Here is a 12,881-nt window from a genome sequence, read left to right on the forward strand (position 1 = left end):
ACGAGTTAGTAATAAGTAAATGTGAGGGCAAGCGTCACAGCGACGTCGTTATGTCCGCCGCATTTCATAAAGTGATTATATATTCAACGCTGGGACATTTCTTTTTATTGAACTTTATACATTGTAGATACATGCCAGTAGGATACATTTTATTTTACGTATCTGCATTATATTTTTCTAAATATAAGGTGACGTAATTTTTTTGGACAATGTTAAACATTGTAAATGTACGCAAGTAAGTTTGCTAGAAATTTGTTGCAGTTAAGCAAAAATAAGCACCCTTGTTTCAATGAAAAAGGCAAGAGTTGGCATCCTTAATTAAGTTAAAAAAGCAAGAGTTAGCACCTTTGTTTCAGTATAAAGCAAAAGTGAGCACCTTTTAAAGAGGCAAGAGTTAGAACCCTTGATTAAGTCAAAAAGGTATGAGTTCGCACCCTTGATCAAAGGGACTTGGAAATTCTCGATTTGGTTCAATAACGAAGGTGTCAGATAAAGGCTCAAAATTGTGCAGCCATAGTATCTTGAATTGAAAGTTGTGCACCGCCGTTAAGTTTGCGTTTCATGCTTAATTCTAGTTAGTTGTGGTTCAAAGCAGATTAAATTTTACTCCAGGTCCAAACAGAATGTGCTTACGTTGTGTTCGGGCTGTGACGTTTGGCTGTACGATATGGAACTGAATTGGCATAGCTGTTCACCACATTGAGTCTACTTGTTGTGCATAATACTTGCTTTCCTATAAAGCTCACGTGTAAAGGTCATTGTAAGGGGCTAACTCGTGGTTCATTATTTCGTGTTCCGATTTTAGCATTGTAAGCTTGGGAAATTCTGAAACAGCTAAGCAAGAACGTTTAGCACGTTGTGGCGAAGTACATACTGCTAAATAGCGAGATCAATGCTCCTTTCTTAAAAGTCAGGGTCAATATCGTTGACTTAAATCATACAATTCTTCTTGTATGCGCTTATTTTGCTTTGGAACTGTATGAAATGCCTACTTTTATGTTTTATGAAACACAAACTGAACGCTCAAGGACGCATATAATCACCATGAGCTAATTTCCTATCATGAGAATCCTCCTCCTCATCCTCATCATCCATATCAATGTCGATCTTTTTAAGTCACTGTTGGGTGAGTTTTTATCTAACTCGATGCTTGATTGCCGGCCGTGATGTAGCTTAGGTAAAAACACAATAAAATTGCAAATAAAATATATCATGAAATTCATGCAAATGTTGTGGATCGCTAAAGGAAATAACAATATTGTTTATCATTTTATCTTCATCTGAAAATTTACACACCTAATAAAAACAATTCATGTTAAAGTACTTGACACTTGCTCCGTGAAATAAGCTAAAATGATTGGACGAGCTGATAAAAAAATTGTGACGGTACGCTTCATAGCGACGTTTTTATGTGCGCCGCATTTTATACCGTGCTTATATTCAATGCTGCAACATTTGGCATTTTTTTATGAGACTTAATTGTATGATACATTTCATTTCTCATATCGGCTTAATATTTTTTTAAAGGTGATATAGTTTCCTGCATTAATTTGCACACCGGCGAATTTTGCCATTTCAAACTGAAATCTAAACGTTGTGGCCACAACGTCAGATTAAATATGACTTCAGGCCAAAACTGCGTATTGTCATGTTGTGCCCGACCTATAACGTTTGGTTTAGTTTAGACATCATCATCATCATCATCAGCAGCAGCAGCAGCAGCAGCATTTATCATCACCATCATTATCATCATCATCATCATCATCATCATCATCATCATCATCATCATCATCATCATCATCATCATCATCTTCATCATCTTCATTATCATTTATCATAACCATCATCATCATCATCACTATCATCACTATCATCACTATCATCATCATCATCATCATCATCATCATCATCATCATCATCATCATCATCATCATCATCATCATCATCATCATCATCACCATCATCAACATCATCATCATCATCATCATCATCATCATCATCATTTATCATCACCATTATTGTCGTCGTCGGTATTTTATCCGAAGTATTAAAGTGACATCATCATCATCATCATCATCATCATCATCATAATCATCATCATCATCATCATCATCATCATCATCACTATCATCATTGTCATGATCGTAATCATCGTTATTATCATCATCATCATCATCATCATCATCATCATCATCATCATCATCATCATCATCATCAATATATAAAATAAAACATGAACGTTTGTAGATTTATTAAAGCAAGATAAAATATCAGAAATAACATAAGAAAAATGCTTTTAAAACCATCAGAAAGAAATTTCATTCACTTAGCAGAAATATTGTATTTAGTAAAAAAATGATTTTTATGGAAGCGTTCGTTTCAGCAATATACTGGCAAAGTTTTTAATGACGTCATTGTTCTATAAGTGACGTCACAGCGTTTATTACTCCTAGTCATCCGGTAGGAAGTCTTCGTCATCTCCCTCCTCGTACAGCTCGCGCACCCGGATATCTGGTCCATGGCGTACAGCCCCGTAGCAGCGCATGCCCTTCTGGGAGGCGTAGATGTTGGTTTCTGCCTGCTGTGTGAGCATCCCCTCGCCCTCCTTTACTTGGTCGTCCGCCCGGATGTCGGCCCCGTGGCGGACCGAGCCGTATCCGGTCATGCCGGCCTGGGAGGCGTAAATGTTGGTTTTAGACTGCTGGGTGAGGAGGCCCTGGCTAGCACGCAGCTGCTTGCGGCTCCACTTCTTCTTTTTCTTCTCTGGCGTTGACATTTCCTGTGATAAAAAAGAAGCCATTTTATTCGTTGTTTCCGTTTCGTGAATAAGTTTTGTTAATACAGATCGGAAGCATTTCCTTTTCATGCGGAATGCTTACTGTTCCGTTTAAAAGTTAGGCAGATACATGTAAAATGCACTGTTACAAAGTTAGGCCAATAACGGACAAAGATGCATTTGCCGCGAGTTCCAAGCAAGTATTAAACATTTACATAGAACAACAAAGTATCGAGCACTCACCATTTCGAAAGAAGGCTGAAAATACATTAAGACAAGGCTCCCTAGTTGAAAAGCAAAACAATTTATTATCAGGAAAAATGTAATTTAACATTCTTTTTCTGTAACACATTCCATGGCATTTTTTGAAATTGTTATACAAAACATTGTCCATTTTTTGCACGAAATGTAAATAGAAAAAGGATTTTATTAAAACTATAAAATTAAAGTCTTTCTTAAATCCACACTAAATTTATTTAGTTTAATTCCCCCCATGTAACACAGCAGAATCAGAGTCATTTAGGTTAGTCAGCGGCGTCCCCTGCCGCTTCTTCCGGTGCACGTGCGGGACGGGGGGAAGCGCGCGGCTTCTTGACGTCCTCCTCCTCATCCGTCAGAAATTCGTCATCGTCACCCTCGTACAGCTCTCGCACCCTGATGTCGGCCCCGTGGCGGACGGCCAGAAAGGGCGTCATGCCCTTTTGCGAGTCGTATATATTGGTCTTTGCCTGCTGGGTAAGAAGGCCCTGGCTCGCCCTCAGCTGTCTCTTGCTCCACCTCTTTTTCTTCTTTTCTCCTGCCACCTCCATTTCCTGTATGGAACGGAAGTTCAAGATGAATATTCTCTGCGTATGTCTGATTTTAGATGGACTTCGCGTATGTATCAGAATTATAAGTATTGCTCTTTATTATGGAGCACCCATTTGTTTCCGGCTAAATATTACCATATCAAACTGTATTATGTTCAAAGACGATCATATCCGAGGTTATCCGGATCAAGGAGCTACTCGACAGCAGCGCCACCTATAGTATGATTTTGGGGTGATAACCCGCTGAAGTCGCCAATTGACATTTAGGATATAGTACACACAATTATCTATTTCTTTTTAATGACGTCATCGTCTGTATGATAGAAGTGTGTCTGAATCAGTTATTGATTCTGGTGTGCAGACGTTATTCTATATGTTTAAGTAAAATACAGAAGTTAACCTAAGGATACCGTGTGACCATGACTTGTCCAGCAAATACACCAATTTTTCTGAAATTTAAAAAGTGGGCCAATACTTGGATAAGCTCAAATTGCGCAAACATTTCAGCATTTCATGACACAATTCTCCGTCATTCAACCATCATTCTGGATGTGTCCTGATACTGGACTATTAAACAATGCTGGAAACAATATAGATGCTAGTGTCCAGTAGCACCTGTATGCATTGTAATGCTCAGGTGTCCATCTGCAATGTTTTAAATAGTGATCCTACAATCTTAAACTAATTTGCATGAAACTTTAAGCATTCGCAGACGAGAAACAAAAGCACGTGTATTAGTTTTGCTACATGCAAACAGATCGTATTTCTCCCAGTAAATCAAGGCCTATTTTTAGTTGTTTTCAGAAACCACGTGGTTTTCGTATGATTTATCTTTTGTATCAATGTTTCAAGTCGAAACTTGTACTTTTCATACACCTATGGTCACGGTTGTTCGGACAACCCGATCAAGCTATCCACTACGAGTTGTTGGTAACCGTCATACCAAACTGGTTCGAAAGGTTGTTACTGTATTCCGTTATATTTTCATCTTATGAGTTTAAGGCATCTTAGGGAATCTTTAAGGACTCTATGTGATGGAATACAACACAAAATTGTTTATAAATTATTTATCCTAAGAAAAATGGCATAAATCACAAGTACATTCTGGACATGGAAAATATTGTTTTGAAGAGTACAGCAATAATATTTATTTCCTAGTTACATATTCAAGAATCCACATCTTAACTGATAATGTGATCCTTCAAAATTACAATTAAACTGTCTTGATCATTAATGACAAAGGTTTTAAGTGTTAAATCACTCCTCCTCAGGAAAAATGTCATCTGACCCAGGCAAGGGGCTAGCCTCCTTCTCATGCCCTTCGCTTTCATCAACAACCGGCTCTTCCAGCTCATCAGGTACTTCCGTTTCAAGTTCATCTGCCTCGTGAACCGGTTCTAGTTCTTGCTCCGGTTCTGGTTCCGGTTCCGGTTCAGGCGTACGCTTCCTTTCTTCAACAGGTTCTGGTTGCGAATGAACGGGCGTGTCTGCCAGGCCATGGTCGCGTGCTTCGTCCCGAACTTTCCAAGCAGGTTTCATCGGGGACGGCTCGTCCTCGTCGGTCGGATATTCGTCGTCGGCGCCCTCCTCGTATAGCTCTTTAACCCGGATATCCGGTCCGTGGCGGACGGAACCGAAGCCAGTCATGCCTTTCTGGGACGCAAACTGGTTCGTCCCCGTCTGCAGTGAGAGGGTGGACAAACCCTCCAGACTTGCATCATCGGCGCGTATGTCTGACCCGTGCCGGACAGCTCCGAAGCTCGTCATTCCTTTTTGGCTCGCGTAGATGTTCGTTTTGGCGACCATGGTGAGCTCGCCGTTGCCCGCCTGGCATACGTTATCAGCCCGGATGTCACGGCCGTGCCGCACCGCACCGAAACCTGTCATCCCCTTTTGACTCGCGTAGATGTTCGTCTGTGCCTGCATTGTGAGCATCCCCTGAGATGCCCGCAGCTGCTTCCGGGAGAACTTTTTCCGGGGTTTTTTAGTCTCCACTGCCGACTCCGACATCTGTAAGAAAGAACTTTATGAGAAACCATGGTCTTTGTACATTCTTCCACATAGAAACCCTAACATAAATTAAGAAATAAATACATTTTCCAGAAATGCTAAACATGGCTTTAAAGAATCTACTAGGAAAATGGCTTTCAGTCGTGGGTAATCTATATCACAAACACATATTCCTATGACTGACCACATCAAAGACAAAACTACGTACAAACAAACTAACAAATACAATTACACATCACAACACAATAAACACTGCATATCACATCACTGATGGTTTACTAAGTCCTAGCTAAAACAATCAGATCTATTACTTTAATATTTCTTAATTTATCATGATCAAATGGAATTTTACCGAAACATATTAATATTTCGAAAAATAGAGAAATATCAACTTACCAAGATATTCCTGTTTCACGTCGGATTCAACCATTCTTACAACCAATGAAAAGTTATTATACTCTAATTCAGTTATCCAATCGCTTTGCCGGGAGATCGGGACTGTCGACGTATCGGAAGAGTGTCTTGATGTGGGGTAAAATAGTTGTATGGATGTGAAATTTGGATAGATGGAATTACAACAAAGGTGGCATAACTTGAAAGCATGAAAAAAGTGTAGATTACCATGCAGCATTGTGAAAGATAAATCATGCTCGATAAATAGGAATAGAAAACAAATACGTCTACAATTGTACGTAGTATATTGGTAATGGAAATTCTACAAGGATAACAGAGTATCATGTTAACACGAACGGAAAATCGATCCTGAGGAATTATGATGAAAAGGCGATTAATCGGTAAAGTCACAAAATATTAAGCGTTTTTCGAAACATGGTGTTTTCTACCAGGAGAAACCACCATCGTCGTCGTCGTCGGCAGCGGCGGATGACTCCTCTTCAACAACCCGTTCTGGTTCCGGTTCCGGTTCTGGCGCTGAAGCCGGCTCTGGTGACGGCTGCTTTGCGGGAGCGGCGGGCTGGGCCGCCTGTTTTGACTCCCGGCGTCGCTGAGTGGCTGACACCTGCGGCGTGTCCTCCTCATCCGTCGGATACTCGTCATCTTCGCCCTCCTCCCAGAGCTGTTTAACTCTGATGTCACCGGCATGACGGACGGATCCAAATGCGCTCATTCCCCTCTGGGAGGCAAATATATTGGTCTCTGCAACTTTTGTTAAAGCACCGTTACTTCTTTGATCCATGTCATCGACCTTGATATCTTTCCCATGTCGTACTGAACCGAAAGACATGCCCTTTTGAGAGGCGTAGATGTGAGTAGCAGCGACTTTTGTCAATACGCCCTGTCCTCGCATGTCGACGTCGTCGGCGGCAATGTCGCGGCCGTGACGGACAGCTCCAAAAGGAGTCATGCCCTTCTGAGTGGCGTACTGGTTAGTGGCGGCCATCTGGTGGATGAAGCCATTTCCGGCGCGCAGCTGTTTTTTGGAGAATTTCTTCTTTTCGTCGGACATCTGTGGAGGTAGGATAAAAACAGCACACACGTTAACAATAATGGTGAGCAAAGTGAAGCAATGTTGACGCTATCAATGTTAATAAAGGTGACTATGGAATTGCAACGCTGTCTGCAACTAACGCGTTCGTATGTAACACTGATCGTTTACGCGCGATTAACATTTCAGACTATGGATTCGGGGATGGTCGAATGAAGGCTGAAACTTGGAATTGGCAACATAACCGTGCGGGTATAGTTTCTTTACGTGAATAAATACACGTTCTCCATTGCTTAACATACATGCACTGTTTTTCCTGTATGAACTAATCGTCAAAAATCGTCAAAAGACAGACTTGTAATTAAAATTTATTTAAAAGTGAAAATCTTAAATATAACAATCAAAGTATATTCTCGACAACTGAAAATCGCCCCCAGCGAACTTTTGTACCCTCTTGATGCCTACTGCCAGCCCAACAGTAGCTTTCGTATATAGCCCATATTTTCAACACTATTTAACAATACTTTAAATACAATATGCCGAAGACTTACAAGTCTTACATTCATTTCTTTCTTGTTCCTAGGCAACATACACAGCCTCGAAAAATAAATACCAAAGAGTTTAAAGAAGTATGAAAAGCAGAAATGAAAAGCAAGAATACTGACGTCATTAGTATGGTATCTAAACATAAAAAAATTCTCCACTTTGCCTCATATCAATGTATCTTACGCGATGTCATTGTCCAATTAAGCATACTTTATGTTTTACATTATTTGATATTCTGCTGTTCCAGTTTTCTTCTTTTCGTTCGTTTAAAATTTTGAGTTTTGATCACTGATGGTAAAAGTCTCCACATTGCTGTTTTTCAAGCGTTTCGGTCTACCAGGAAAATCCGCCTTCATCATCACCACCGTCGTCCGCGGGCGCTTCTTCCTCGACAACAGGCTCCGGCTCCGGTTCTGGTTCTGCTTCCGGTTCCGGTTCAGGCTCTGGCGACGGTTGCTTGACGGGAGTGACCTCGACATCAGTCTGGCGCGCTTCGCGGCGCTTCTGGGCCTCTGACTGTGTCGGTTTAGGCTCATCTTCGTCGGTCGGATACTCATCGTCGGCTCCTTCTGCCCAGAGCTCGGTCACCCGGATATCGACACCGTGACGGACGGACCCGAAGCCCGTCATCCCTTTTTGAGATGCAAAGATGTTAGTTTCAGCGATTTTTGTTAGCACGCCGTTACTTCTCTGATCCATGTCGTCAGCATTGATGTCCTTCCCGTGTCGCACGGAACCAAATGACGTCATGCCTTTCTGTGATGCGAAGATATTTGTCTCCGCCACCTTGGTGAGAACACCTTGGCCTCTCTGGTCGGACTGGTCTGCTGCAATGTCTTTTCCGTGACGCACAGACCCGAATGGTGTCATTCCCTTCTGCGAAGCGAAGATGTTAGTCTCAGCGATCTTGCTTAGAGCGCCATTTCCTTGCTGGTCAAGGTCATCGGCTTTTATGTCTTTGCCGTGGCGCACGGAGCCAAAGGCAGACATTCCCTTCTGTGAGGCATAGATGTGAGTGGCGGCCACCTTGGTCAAGACGCCCTGACCGCGCGCATCAGCGTCATCAGCGACAATGTCTCGGCCGTGACGGACGGACCCGAATGGCGACATGCCACTCTGGGAAGCATATTGGTTAGTGTTGGCCCACTGATGGACGAATCCCTGTCCAGCACGCAGCTGCTTCTTGGAAAACTTCTTCTTTGTTTTTTCTTCAGACATCTGTGATACAAGAACGATGAAGCAATGATTAAGCAATGAGTGAATGAGTGGTAATGAAACGTACATGGTTAGGCATGAAAATGCTTGATATTGAAAAACATGGAATATGCAAAGCTGATGATGTTCAAAAACGTGACGCGCGTTATTCGGGTGACGCTTACCCCCAATCGACGGATAAATGAAGACTTAAACCTGGTAAAACAAAAACACAATTATATATTCTAAGAGACGAGTTGACGACTTTAGCCCAAATTTATTTTTTTAAAAAGTTCAATTCATAAAACTTTAGTTAAAAGTCGCGTAAAAATAAGATCTTTAAACCGAAATAAATAATTGGCAGTGTCTTCTTCTTGAAACGAATTTGACTGTTTGATGCACTTTTTCAAAACCAAGTGGCCGCTAATTACATAAGTTACCTTGAGCTTTCAGCCCCGAACAGCTCAATTCAATATAAAAATAATATAGCAGCTTAAATATAAATAAATATCACATTCTCAAGGAGCCAAATGGTTTTGAATCTGTTATTTTCAAACAGTTCTGATAAATGTGTGTCCTTGTTCAATTAATATTCTGCCATAGTTCCCAGTATAAAAGCACCATTTGTATCAGGAATCAGATACTGCGACTCGAGTCACAACGCAAACAGTCAAACGTATAGGAATAAGCTGTTTCTATGTGAGGGACGTCATTGCGCATGTCTACTCTTCCTCTTCTTCCTCCTCCTCCTCTTCCTGCTGCTGCTGCTGTGCCACAGGCTGCGGCTCTTCGCGCTTGGAAGCTTTTGGTGGCGGAGTAGGCTCGTCGGGGTCGGTCAAGTACTCGTCGTCGTCGCCTTCCTCGTACAATTCCTTAACTGCGATATCCTTGCCGTGTCGCACAGCACCGAAGCTGGTCATGCCCTTCTGCGAATCGTAGATATTGGTTGCGGCCTGTTGTGTCAAGAACGCCTGGCCTTCTTGGTTCTCATCGTCAGCGCGGATGTCAGCACCGTGACGGACGGCACCATAGCTTGTCATACCCTTCTGCGAGGCGTAAATGTTCGTTTCCGCAACCTGCGAAAGCTGTCCGTTGCTTTCTGCTCTGAGGTCATCGGCTTTGATATCTTTGCCGTGTCTGACGGCACCGAAAGACGTCATTCCCTTCTGCGAATCGTAGATATTAGTTGCCGCCTGCTGAGTAAGGAAAGCCTGACCTTCCTGGTTTTCGTCGTCGGCGCGGATATCGGCGCCATGGCGGACAGAACCATACCCAGTCATGCCCTTCTGGGAGGCGTAGATGTGAGTTGCAGCCTGTTGGGTCAGCAGGGCTTCGCCCTCCTTTGTCTGGTCATCAGCGCGGATGTCAGCGCCGTGGCGTACTGCGCCATATCCGGTCATGCCCTTCTGGGAAGCATAGATGTTTGTCTTGGATTGCTGGGTGAGAAGACCCTGGCTAGCACGGAGCTGCTTCTTGGTCCATCTCTTCTTCTTCTTCTCCCCGGTTTGCTGATCCTGCGAACAGAACGCTGTCTTGGTAAACATGGTGACGTGACAATGACATTTGGCGTTGTGATCAAGGTATGTTTTGTGTTAAGCTTGTTGATTAATATGTTACATAACTCGTCCGAAAGCCAATATCATTATGCATAACTTTTGCATGCTTTAATTGAATTATTATTAACATGCTTTATGGAATTTTAAATAAGTGTACTTTCTTGTAATGTCTTTAAAGTAAGTATACATGTACTATGAATTTTTAATCTTTTATCAGGTCAATGTCATCGTTGATCATAATTGTTTATGTTTTACAGAGGTTTGGGTGTGAAAATGGTCTGAGGATAAAGGCAAAGAAAACTGGTACGGTGGCTACGGTATTTACTGGGATGGCAAGGAATATGGTATGATAGTTACTGAATTTAATGGGATGGCAAAGGAAGCGGTATGATGGCTACCGCATTTACTGAAATGACAAGGGTAACGATATGATGGATAATGTATCTTTTCGGAAGACAATGACGAACGGTATGATGGCTACTGTATTTACCTTGAAGGAAAATGGAACAGTGATTTTTTACAAGGAAAACGGTAAGGTTGCTACTGTAAATACTTGGGCAGATTATATATAAGTTAGAAGTGTACTTTGTGATCTAGATGTCTATCTGCACGTGATGTTTGCATTAGTAAAGTGTTGACAGTCACACATCATGCAGAAGGGGACAATACAATTTAAGGGCGGGGAGGAGGACAAGGAGTATTAATTGTATGATAGAAGTTGTTCAAGGGGGTGGGTTTGTTGGGGGTAACATTTATAACGAAACTGTGGCACACTTACCCCAAAGTGAATCAAGAAGACAATAACATCAAGTTTAACACAGATCTGGCACATTTTCCACGAGGTTTTCCAAGTACACGTGCACAAAAGCGCGTGAACACGAGCACAGAAGCTAGTGAACACTTCTTGTGAGGAATTAGAAGTGTTAAGCAGCGGAAAATCATAATTAAAATAATACAAAAGCATGAAATTGAGCAGCAAAGATAGAACATATGACAAGACAAACAGAAATCATAATGGATACAAGTAGTCAACTCGAAATTTATTCCATTTTGTTTAACATCAACCATTATATTTTACGGAAAAAAACACGGACATATTGCTCATATTGAAAGGTTCTCATTATATACAATATATCTACTAAATGTTCAGTAAACACAAAAACTTCAGTCAGGCTAATGTTGCAGGTTAAATTAAAATCCCTACTTTGAAAAAAAAAACATATCTAAAAATCACTATGGTTTGTTTGCTTTAAAGTGTTTTTATCATTTCTTAATTTGTCAGTGTCTTTCCACATTTAAGCTGGGCAGCAGTTATTTCGGGCCAGGCAGTCCAGTGGCCGTGACGTCAGACGTTGTTTTATCTGACGGTTTTTTTTCGTCATCTTCCTCTTCCCACAGCTCTTTAACTTTGATATCGGCGATATGACGTCCAGCCCCGAACGACGTCATACCCGTCTGAGATGCCCCCTTATTTGTGCCCGCCTGGAGCCCGACAAAACCCTGTCCGGCTCGTAGTTGTTCCTTAGTAAACTTTGGCCTCTTTTTCTGGCCCGAGGCCCCTGACTGATTAGGACTTGCCTGTAAACGCAAGGTTGGTCTGGTTTGAAATGATGGATATGAGTCCTTCGAATGTGTGTTTGGTTAATGTATGAGACGTTTAATATCTTGCACGTTTGCAGCACCGTACGTAAGCAAGCCCTGCGACGGCCAAACATAGAATCGACTAAATACTTTGCTTATACATTTACAAGGCATAGTCCTTTGAGAAAGTTCCATTTGACATTCCATGCAACGGAAAGTTTATAGGAAATAAACATAGAAATGACTTGTAGACAGCATTTTCACTCGTTAAAACGATGCTGATACGAAAGGAAAAATAAATAAAATTAATGTTCACATAAGTCATCTTACACCCCACTCGTACAATTCATTAAGTTCTTTAAACAGCCTAGTTATTACTCGTCTTCGTTTGTTTCTTCTTCCTCTGCAATCTCGGGTTCGCCGTTTTGCTCGGGCTCGTTAACTTGTTCCGGTACAGGGTTATCTGGTCGGATGCTCCGGCGCGGGGGAGGCGCCTTAACTTCCTCCTCTTCGTCAGTCGGATATTCATCGTCATCTCCTTCCTCGTAAAGCTCCTTTACGCGAATGTCGGCACCGTGGCGGACCGCACCGTAACCGCGCATACCCTTTTGGGAGGCGTATATATTAGTTTCCGCCTGTTGTGTGAGCATTCCGTGGCCCTCCTGCACACAGTCGTCTGACCGGATGTCCGCGCCGTGCCGCACCGACCCGTACCCAGTCATTCCCTTCTGCGAGGCGTAAATGTGGGTGGCGGCCTGCTGCGTAAGGACACCCTCGCCTTCTTTGTTGACGTCATCGGCACGAATGTCAGCCCCATGGCGAACGGACCCAAAACCGGTAGTTCCTGCCTGGGAGGCGTAGATGTTGGTCTTGGACTGCTGGGTAAGGAGTCCCTGGCTGGCGCGCAGCTGTTTCTTAGTCCACCTCTTCTTTTTGCGTTCTCCTGTTTGCTCCATCTGTTAACA

The 12,881-nt window shown here is 42.4% G+C and overlaps 5 protein-coding genes across 5 annotated transcripts; all 5 read right to left on the bottom strand.

Moving 5' to 3' along the window:
- Positions 1–3,601: 3,601 nt before the first annotated feature.
- Positions 3,602–6,129, bottom strand: LOC128233620 (calponin homolog OV9M-like). Its single transcript, XM_052947381.1, has 2 exons — positions 5,992–6,129; positions 3,602–5,595 (listed from the first exon to the last, which is right to left on the bottom strand). The coding sequence occupies exon 2, from the start codon at positions 5,593–5,595 to the stop codon at positions 4,843–4,845; it is 753 nt and encodes a 250-aa protein (XP_052803341.1). The 5' UTR covers positions 5,992–6,129; the 3' UTR covers positions 3,602–4,842.
- A 147-nt stretch (positions 6,130–6,276) lies between these two features.
- Positions 6,277–7,060, bottom strand: LOC128233621 (uncharacterized protein C53C9.2-like). Its single transcript, XM_052947383.1, has one exon. It carries the CDS (start codon positions 7,058–7,060, stop codon positions 6,434–6,436), a length of 627 nt encoding a protein of 208 aa, XP_052803343.1. The 3' UTR covers positions 6,277–6,433.
- Positions 6,277–9,501, bottom strand: LOC128233619 (calponin homolog OV9M-like). The gene has a single exon (XM_052947380.1). The coding sequence runs from the start codon at positions 8,867–8,869 to the stop codon at positions 7,919–7,921; it is 951 nt and encodes a 316-aa protein (XP_052803340.1). The 5' UTR covers positions 8,870–9,501; the 3' UTR covers positions 6,277–7,918.
- Positions 9,502–10,323, bottom strand: LOC128235550 (uncharacterized protein C53C9.2-like). Its single transcript, XM_052950363.1, has one exon. It carries the CDS (start codon positions 10,321–10,323, stop codon positions 9,502–9,504), a length of 822 nt encoding a protein of 273 aa, XP_052806323.1.
- Positions 10,324–11,646: 1,323 nt separating this feature from the next.
- On the bottom strand, positions 11,647–12,872 carry LOC128235551 (calponin homolog OV9M-like). Its single transcript, XM_052950365.1, has 2 exons — positions 12,295–12,872; positions 11,647–11,932 (listed from the first exon to the last, which is right to left on the bottom strand). The coding sequence occupies exons 1-2, from the start codon at positions 12,870–12,872 to the stop codon at positions 11,647–11,649; spliced, it is 864 nt and encodes a 287-aa protein (XP_052806325.1).
- Between the last annotated feature and the right edge of the window lie 9 nt (positions 12,873–12,881).

The sequence above is a fragment of the Mya arenaria genome, chromosome 5, assembly GCF_026914265.1.
Source record: "Mya arenaria isolate MELC-2E11 chromosome 5, ASM2691426v1".
NCBI classification, from domain to species: Eukaryota; Metazoa; Mollusca; class Bivalvia; order Myida; family Myidae; genus Mya; species Mya arenaria.

Coding starts and splice junctions, on each gene's coding strand:
- LOC128233619 (XM_052947380.1), bottom strand. CDS start 8,869: ATGTACGTTTCATTACCACTCATTCACTCATTGCTTAATCATTGCTTC.
- LOC128233620 (XM_052947381.1), bottom strand. CDS start 5,595: ATGTCGGAGTCGGCAGTGGAGACTAAAAAACCCCGGAAAAAGTTCTCC.
- LOC128233621 (XM_052947383.1), bottom strand. CDS start 7,060: ATGTCCGACGAAAAGAAGAAATTCTCCAAAAAACAGCTGCGCGCCGGA.
- LOC128235550 (XM_052950363.1), bottom strand. CDS start 10,323: ATGTTTACCAAGACAGCGTTCTGTTCGCAGGATCAGCAAACCGGGGAG.
- LOC128235551 (XM_052950365.1), bottom strand. CDS start 12,872: ATGGAGCAAACAGGAGAACGCAAAAAGAAGAGGTGGACTAAGAAACAG. Junction 11,933..12,294: donor GAAGAAACAAACGAAGACGA/GTAATAACTAGG, acceptor ATTTCAAACCAG/ACCAACCTTGCGTTTACAGG.